The following is a 9,072-nucleotide window of genomic DNA, read 5'->3' as shown; positions in this document are numbered from 1 at the left end:
ACCTTCATCTTGGTATCAGTCGTGAGCATCAAATTCTCCCATACCCTTTTGAGCCATTGCTGCGGCTGCCTGGACAATATGCTTGTCCAGCTCAGCATCAATAGAAAGGTTGCTGGTTAGTGTGGGATATTAAATGCAGTCCAACCAACAATTATTGCCAGATAGGCGCATGAAGGGGCTGAGGATCACAGAGTTTTCCCTCTAAACTTGCTAGAAGGAACCCTGTGAAGACACTCCCCTTGTGCCCTGACAGGAAGTGGGCATAGCTATGTGTTCCCCTCCTTGCCTGGGCACACTCGCTTTCTGATCTTCTTCACCATGCCAGCAATGTGAGAACACCTGCAAGTCTGAGCTTAAGCAAATATATCCTCTAATAATAATAATAATAATAATAATAATAATAATAATTTATTTATACCCCCGCCCATCTGGGTGGGTTTCCCCAGCCACTCTGGGCGGCTTCCAACAGAAAAATAAAACACAGTAATCTATTAAACATTAAAAGCCTCCCTGAACAGGAAAACAATCTTTCTCCCTCCTCCATATGACATCCTTTCATTAATAATAATAATAATAATAATAATAATAATAATAATTTATTATTTATACCCCGCCCATCGGGCTGGGTTTCCCCAGCCACTCTGGGCGGCTTCCAACAAAAAAATAAAACACAGTAATCTATTAAACATTAAAAGCCTCCCTGAACAGGGCTGCCTTCAGATGTCTTCTAAAAGTCTGGTAGTTGTTTTCCTTTTTGACATCTGTTGGGAGGGCGTTCCACAGGGCAGGCCCCACCACCGAGAAGGCCCTCTGCCTAGTTCCCTGCAACTTGGCTTCTCGCAATGAGGGAACCGCCAGAAGGCCCTCGGTGCTGGACCTCAGTGTCCGGGCAGAATGATGGAGGTTGAGACGCTCCTTCAGGTATACTGGACCGAGGCCATTTAGGGCTTTAAAGGTCAGCACCAATACTTTGAATTGTGCTCGGAAACGTACTGGGAGCCAATGTAGATCTTTCAAGACCGGTGTTATGTGGTCTCGGCGGCCACTCCCAGTCACCAGTCTAGCTGCCGCATTCTGGATTAGTTGTAGTTTCCGAGTCACCTTCAAAGGTAGCCCCACGTAGAGCGCATTGCAGTAGTCCAAGCGGGAGATAACTAGAGCATGCACCACTCTGGCTAGCCAGTCTGCAGGCAGGTAGGGTCTCAGCCTGCGTACCAGGTGGAGCTGATAGACAGCTGCCCTGGACACAGAACTGACCTGCGCCTCCATGGACAGCTGTGAGTCCAAAATGACTCCCAGGCTGCGCCCCTGGTCCTTCAGGGGCACAGTTACCCCATTCAGAACCAGGGAATCCTCCACACCTGCCCGCCTCCTGTCCCCCACGAACAGTACTTCTGTCTTGTCAGGCTTCAACCACAATCTGTTAGCCGCCATCCATCCTCCAACTGCCTCCAGGCACTCACACAGGACCTTCACCGCCTTCACTGGTTCTGATTTGAAAGAGATGTAGAGCTGGGTATCATCCGCATACTGATGAACACCCAGCCCAAACCCCCTGATGATCTCTCCCAGCGGCTACATGTAGATGTTAAAAAGCATGGGGGAGAGGACAAAACCCTGAGGCACAACTCAAGTGAGCCCAGGGGTCTGAACACTCATCCCCCCCACCACCACTTTCTGAACACAGCCTAGGAGGAAGGAGCGGAACCACTGTATAACATTGCCCCCAGCTCCCAACCCCTCTAGACGGTCCAGAAGGATGTTATGGTTGATGGTGTCAAAAGCCGCTGAGAGATCCAGCAGGACTAGGAAACAGCTCTCACCTTTGTCCCTAGCCCTCCGGAGATCATCGACCAGTGCGACCAAGGCAGTTTCAGTCCCATGATGAGGCCTGAACACTGACTGGAAATGGTCCGCTTCTTCCAGGCGTGCCTGGAGTTGTTCAACAACCACTTGCTCAATCACCTTGCCCAAGAATGGAAGATTTGAGACTGGGCGATAGTTGGCCATATTAGCCACATCTAAAGATGGTTTTTTAAGAAGCGGTTTAATGACCGCCTCTTTCAGCGGATCTGGGAATACTCCCTCATAGAGGGAAGCATTTACCACCCCGCGGAGCCCATCGCCCAGCCCTTCCCGGCTCGCATTTATTAGCCAGGATGGGCAAGGGTCAAGGAGACAGGTGGTTGGTTTCACTCGTCCAAGCAGCCTGTCCACATCCTCGGAGGTAACAGATTGAAATTGATCCCATGAAATGTGACTAGACAGGGCTCCAGCACTCTCCCGCCCCGGCCCTGCTCCCACGGTGGAGTCTACCTCCCTCCGAATCTGAGCAACTTTATCTGCAAAAAACTAGCATCTAATCACATCCCAACAGTTATGGTGGAGCCCAGGTAGACAAAATTGTCTACCACCTCAAGCGTGTGCTCTCCAATACTGATGTGTGGAGGGCTGGTGACGTCCTGACACAGGGTGTTGGTCTTCCCTGCAGGCTTGGGCAAAGTGGTTGAGAGTCTCTGTAGAGCTTCCTCAGAGTGCGCTGTCAAGGCTGTGACATCTGCAAACAACATCTTGTGGATAAAAACCTGCCACACTTTTGTCTTGGTGCTGAGATGTGCCAGGTTGAACAGACCCCCGTCACTCCTTGAATGGAAGTACTGTACACAATGTCTGCAGTCGAATTGAAGGCACACGAGAGCAACAGGGAGAAGAACATGCCAAAGAGTTGAGGCAGGAACACAACACTCTTTATAGGGAAGGAGTCAGAAGGTTTTACTGGAAGTAAATATAGAAGCACACAGACATTTGCACGCTCTTTGAGCTGGGAGCATTATGGTATCAATGGCAGACCCAGAATTTAGTTCCAGGAATTGACAAGGAGTGTGTGTGTGTGTGTGTGTGTGTGTGTGTGTGTGTGTGTGAGAGAGAGAGAGAGAGAGAGAGAGAGAGAGAGAGAGAGAGAGAGAGAGAGAGAGAGAGATGGACAGACAGATGAATGAAAAGTACATTCCCCCTACCCCTCTTCAACTTTGCTTCTTCATTCAACCCATCCAGCTTCTGACAACTCTTAGCTGTGTTTGTGGGTGGGTGAGACCCTGAGTTCCCCCCAAAATTATTCTGGGGACCTTGGAAAAAAGGAACCAAAGTTTAGCTGAGATGGTGATAGCTCACCCATCACTAACCAGTAAGCTGGTTCCCACCTGCTCGACTGGACTTGCAGAACAGTCACCCTCTCCTCCCTGCATGGCAGGACTGGGAAATGTTGCCTCGCCTCAAAGGAGGAGTTGTTGCTGGCATCTAGACAGAGGCCCCTTTTAGTGCATGTTAAAAGGTCTCTCTCACACACCTTGCTCTACTTATTGCTAAGAGCTGATACATTTAAATAGGCTTCCCATGAATCAGTGCTGCTGCCGAATTCTCTCTCACACATACTCCCCCCCCCCCCGCTCGTGGCAGTGATGGATGAGCCAAAGGGAGCCATTTAGACGGTTCCACATATAGCCCCAACACACATGGTGAATGATTTCCAATGCCGGCTTTAATTTATTTTTAAATGAAATTTGCTATTGATTCTGGATTAAAAGAACAAATCTTAGAGCAGTTACTACTGACAGGCTATGAGGGAAATCCGGGGGGGGGGGGACTTTTCCCTATGGCGGGAAATGACACTCCTCTCGGGCATGGAGAAAACCAACATTGAAATGCAAGCCAGCTGATCATTAATCCCATGTCTCCTTTTTCTAAATTAAAAAAGGGCAAATAACCAAGATCTTCTCTGGAATCCAGATGCTGAGAGGCAGATGTGACAAGAAGAGGGAGGGTGGAATAAAATGTATTCAAAAAGGAAAAAGGAAAGGGAGGCTGGGGCCGCAAATGTCTGGTGCAATCTTTGCCTCACGTGCGATTGTGTGTGGGATTGGAGGGTCCAGAGTGAAGTGGTAGTACATGGTTTGCATCCTCAAGATGCTTGCCTTGGTTCCTAACAGGGAGCTCCACTCTAAAGTCTTAGAGATGCCCTGTGTATGCTCCCCTCTCCCAGTAGCTGAGAGGCCAGTATTACGGAGCTTGGCATCTTCATATTTTCATCAGAGAGCCGCATCTTCACCAGATGAAGTGGGAGACCATGTTAGCTTGGATGGCAAGGGAGTCAAAGGTGTGCTAAAGGAGGATAAGGAGACTGCAGAGATAAGGAGCCAAGTCTGCTGGTGGCACTAAATTGTTACAGCAAAAAGGGGTTGTGAACTGCTCCCAAAGGACTTCTCCAAACTGAATGAGTGGACAGTAAAATGGTGAATGCAATTAAATGTAAACAAGTGTAAAATGATGCCTGTTTGCGGGAAAGGTCCTAATTTTACATAGACACTCCTGGAGTCTGAACTGGCAGGCATGGACCAGGAACAAGACCTGGAGGTCATACCGTAGGAGACAGGTCAGTGAAGATGACCCAGTGTGTGGCAGCTGTAAAAAAGGGGGGATTCTTAGGGAAGGAATTGAAAATAAAGCTGTTGATAACATAATTACATTAAACAAATCTATGGTGTGCCCACATTTGGAACACTCTGCATCGTTCTGGTCGCCTCACCTCAAGAAGGTACAATTTTAAAAGTTTCAGAAAAGGGACACCAAAATGATCAAGGGGATAGAATGATTCCCATATGAAGAAGTGTTGCAGTATTTGGAGATTTTTAGCTTAGAGAAAAGGCCAGTAAGAGAAGTTTTTAAAGTTGTTCAAGACATGGAGAAAGTGAATAGATAAATGTTTTTCCTCCTCTCTCATAACAATAGAACTCACGGAAGATTTAGGACTGAAAAAAGGAACCCATGCATTGCACAGTTAAACTATGGCATTTGCTCCCTCGAGAGGCAGTGATGGCCACCAACTTGGATGGCTTTAAAAGAGAATTATACACATTAATGAGTTGCCAGTGGCTACTAACCATGAACACTCTGTTCTATCTACCTTCACTAAGTTGGCATCCATCTGTCACAGGAGACAATGGAAAGGTGTGCCCTTGGGGTCACAGTCAACCTGTTGGAGCTTCACTTCTGAATAGCAGTTGCTGGAAACCTCAGGACAAGAGAACGTTTGCAGGCTTCCTATGGGCATCTGGTTGGCCACTGTGCAAAGGAAGTTCTGGCCTGATCAAACATAGCTATTCTTGTGTCCCTGTGGGTTCATCACCATCACGGAGAGCTTTTAATAGTCAATCGGGGCAGCAGAGGTGGCAAGCAGAGGGCCAGGTTGATGCATAAAGGAGATACAAGGAAGGTGACCTGGGGTAGCTCTACCTGGAGCAACTGTGTTCTGACCAAGGACAGATGTCTGTATATATCCCAAGCACAGCTGATGCCCAACTTACTGTTGGCGCGTTGCCCTTCCCTTCCCTAGCTGAAGGACATGCATGTGAAGGTGAAGATGCTCTGGATTGGGGCTGCACACTGTGGTGTAGCATGGTGCTGCCTCACATTGTGTTCATGGCCTCTTCAGCTGGGGATCTCTAGAAGAACAGGTAACCTTTGTGGACTGGTGAGCCAGTGTAGCAGGGATTTCAGATGCCTCATTTTATAGATCAGACCCATGTCTCAAAGCTAGGGGGCTGGTGATACATTTTCCTTCTCAAAGAGGACTTGGTGAGGTTCTCTGCAGACTTTTACCTGAGGATTCTGGAGTCCTTTTGCATACAATCACATGCGATCATGTGCTGCTCCTGAGCTGCAGCCCTTCTCCAGCACTTTATTTGCTGAATCATAGAAATGTAGGGGTGGAAGGGATGCCAAGGGTCATCTAGTCCAACCCCCTGCAATACAGGAATCAGAGCTAAAGAATCCCTGACAGAAAGCCATCCAACCTCTTTAAAAACCTCCAGTGAAGGTTTTCTCCACCTGTTCCTGTGGTGATGCATAGAGAGATTCTTCAGAATATTCCTAATCTACTTGGTCAGTGTGAACCCAGTGGCATTGTCCCAATATTGACTCATTCCCACAAATCTGGCACTGTGCAGAGGTCTTCTATCTTACCGCTTTCCAGAAAACTTTAAGGAGTTGGGTTGAGTCACTGCAGTGCTGTGTCAAGGACCACACCAGGGAAGACTGATTATTCACACAGTTCCAGAGAGAACTTAACTTTTGCATTGACCTTGTCACCTGAGGACCAAGTGAGGGCTGAGGCTTTCCATAGCTAGACTTAGAGCCAGTGTGGTGTAGTGGTTAGGGCAGGGGTCAGCAAACTTTTTAAGCAGGGGGCCGGTCCACTATACCTCATACCTTGTGGGGGGCCGGACTATATTTTGAAAAAAAATCTGAATGAATTCCTATGCCCCACAAATAACGCAGAAATGCATTTTAAATAAAAGGACACATTCTACTTATGTAACAACACCAGGCAGGCCCCACAAATAACCCAGAGATGCATTTTAAATAAAAGGACACATTCTACTCATGTAAAAACATGCTGATTCCCGGACCGTCCACGGGCCGGATTTAGAAGGCGATTGGGCCACATCCGGCCCCTGGGCCTTAGTTTGGGGACACCTGGGTTAGGGTTTCAGACCAGGACCTGGGAGATGAGGGTACAAATACCCCACCAGACCACCATGAAGCTCACTGGGTGACCTTGGGCCAGTCACTGCCTCTCTGCCTAACCTACCTTACAGGGTCGCTGTGGGGATTGAATGAGGAAGAGGAGAGAACCATGTACGCCCCCTTGAGTTCCTTTGGAGAAAAAAAGGGTGGTATGTAAACACAATGTAAACACAATAAATCAACAACAACAACAACAACAACAACAACAACAACAACAACAACAACAACAACAACAACAACAACAACAGTCCCAGAGTGGCTTAAGAACTGGACACGTAGTGACAGACCTCTGCTGCCCTCTTCTCAGGGGCCTACTTAGTCCATCGGCCTGACATCTTGAATAGACCCTAAAGTTGCCCCAAATCTGGAAAGGAATTCCAATCTTGGGGGGGGGCGCTGTCCCTCCGCTCAGGTGCTGAAGCCAATCGAGCGCTGTCCACAGACATGGTGCTGAAAGTCCCCCTCCTTGGCCACTGGCGCTAGCGCTGCGGGAGCTGTCCGCGTGCCGGTGCTGAAGCGGCTTGCAGCTGCACTTCGCTGTGCTCCGGGCCACCTCCTGATCTCTGGGTGCTGACAAGCGACAAGGCCAGGTCCCCTTGCAAACAACAGTGCAGGGCATTTCCCAATTGTTAGGGAATAGGGGGACAGGATGAGTCACCGTCTCCAAGCTCAGGAATGCACGAGCTTGCAAAGAAATGCGCTTTGTTCTCAAGGCAGGCAGGCGCGTTCCTGTTAAAAATAACACCATAAATTATATATGGTGATAAATAAAGCGGGAGAGATCTAATCCACTTCCCGGGCGTGTCTCGAAGAGATACAGCACCACAGAGTCTGATTCTTTAGTGAAGGTGGGGCGCCTTGTAGGCAGCTGGGGAGGGCGAGGGGGGCATTCAGCTGCCCCCCTCTCGCACTTCACCTCCTGTCCACCAACGTCAGGTCAATCCTCCACGCCGATGCATGTTCTGAAAAGGATTGAGGCGGGCGAGATGGAGCGAAGGGGATAAGGACTGGGGTCTTAGGTGGGCTTGAACAGACCCTCCCCAGCTCTGTCACCAGAAAAAAAATGTGATGCCCCCCACCCCACTTTTTAGGTATTGAAGTGGGTGGGGGAGGCAATAGTAGAATCGCTGCCGAACTAAATTTCACGGGTTTAAATACATGAGACGTGCACACCCTAATCTTAGGTGCCCCTTTTATTTTGCAAAAGTCAAGCATCTTTACTGCCCCCCACCCACCCCAAGAAGAATAGAAGGCGGAGAAAACCGCCGCCTGTTCTGGGGAGCTGCGGGTCTCTTCCGCGCCCCCACATCCAATTTTGCAAGACGGTGCCTGTCTCTCCCCACCCCCACCCCCCAGGCAAGGGACGCGCCGTCGCGGTTTTAAAACCGATCCCCTTGGAGAAACTTTGCCGATCAATCAAGCCCTCGGCCGGATCCCTCCGCCGGACGGCAGAGCGAGCGAGTGAGCGTGCGAGAGAGCGAGGCGCGCGGCAGCCGCTGCACTGTGGCGCCCTCCGCCGTAGGGAAGAGTCCCGCAGTCTTCGGCTGGCAGAGCGGAGCTGAGGAGGAGAAGGAAGAGGAGGAGAAGGAGGCGAGCGGGACGGGGCGAGGCAGCGGCGGCGGCGGCTCAGCATCTTTCTCCGCGGCTTCAGCACCACCCGGAGCAGCGGCCGGGGCGACGGATCGGGCGGGAGCCGCCGGCTGCTTCTGGCCCTCCCTGATGTGAGACGGGCGGCGGACGGACGGACGGAGGGGAGGAGGAGGAGGACGACGAAGAAGATGGGGGGCGCCTTCGGCCTGACCCTGGCCCTTTGCCACTCCGTGGGACTCTACCTGCAGCTCGGAGCCTCCTCGCGGCCCCCGCAGTGGGAGAACCAGATCTCGGGCAACGGTGAGTGGACCGGGCGGGGGTGCTGAGCCGCAGGGTGGGGCGGGTCCTATGGGTGCCCCCGCAGCAAATGATCAACTGCTCAGTATCTTTTCGCTCCGCATAGTCCGCTTTGCGACCCCCCCTTTAAACACCCACCCACACCCAGCTTTGTAGGGCACAAAGTCGTACCCCTCCCTCCAAATTTTTTCATGGGTGGCTTGTTAGTTACCCCGTGTTAGTTGCTGCCGGTGGAGGGGGCAAGTCCGGAGCGTTGGCGCAGAGTCCGAATAGGGTTTCTCCGGGAGCGGTGGCAACGGGCACCCCCTGGCGTCCGGGCAGAATCGTACCTCTGCCCAAATTGGGACCGCGAGGCAGAATGTGGTCCTCCTCCTATTGCTGTCTACGACCAGCCCACCCCCCATTTTTAACTGCTCGGGGTGGAAATTGCTACTCCTCCGGTTGTGGATTGAGAAGTGGAGGCGATATAATTTTTGCCAGTTTGCGGGGCGTTGATTGGGGGGGGGGGTAGAGAGAGAGAGAGACCCGGACTTGGTTGTTTGTAAGCGGCAAAGCGATTGTGAGGGCTGGGCTGGCGGCGGGGAGGTCGAGTCAACCTCTTTT

The 9,072-nt window shown here is 50.8% G+C and overlaps 1 protein-coding gene across 1 annotated transcript in view; it reads left to right on the top strand.

Moving 5' to 3' along the window:
- Positions 1–8,305: 8,305 nt before the first annotated feature.
- The window catches only part of VSTM2L (V-set and transmembrane domain containing 2 like), an 89,099-nt gene continuing 88,332 nt past the window's right edge, over positions 8,306–9,072 (top strand). Inside the window, exon 1 of the mRNA XM_035124311.2 lies at positions 8,306–8,472. Coding sequence (XP_034980202.1) covers positions 8,361–8,472 — 112 coding nt within the window. The 5' untranslated portion in view covers positions 8,306–8,360. The remainder of the gene's footprint in view (positions 8,473–9,072) is intronic.

The sequence above is a fragment of the Zootoca vivipara genome, chromosome 7 (genome assembly GCF_963506605.1).
Source record: "Zootoca vivipara chromosome 7, rZooViv1.1, whole genome shotgun sequence".
NCBI classification, from domain to species: domain Eukaryota; kingdom Metazoa; phylum Chordata; class Lepidosauria; order Squamata; family Lacertidae; genus Zootoca; species Zootoca vivipara.
Note: the sequence above shows the minus strand (reverse complement) of the source record. Positions and strands in the feature narration are given on the sequence as shown.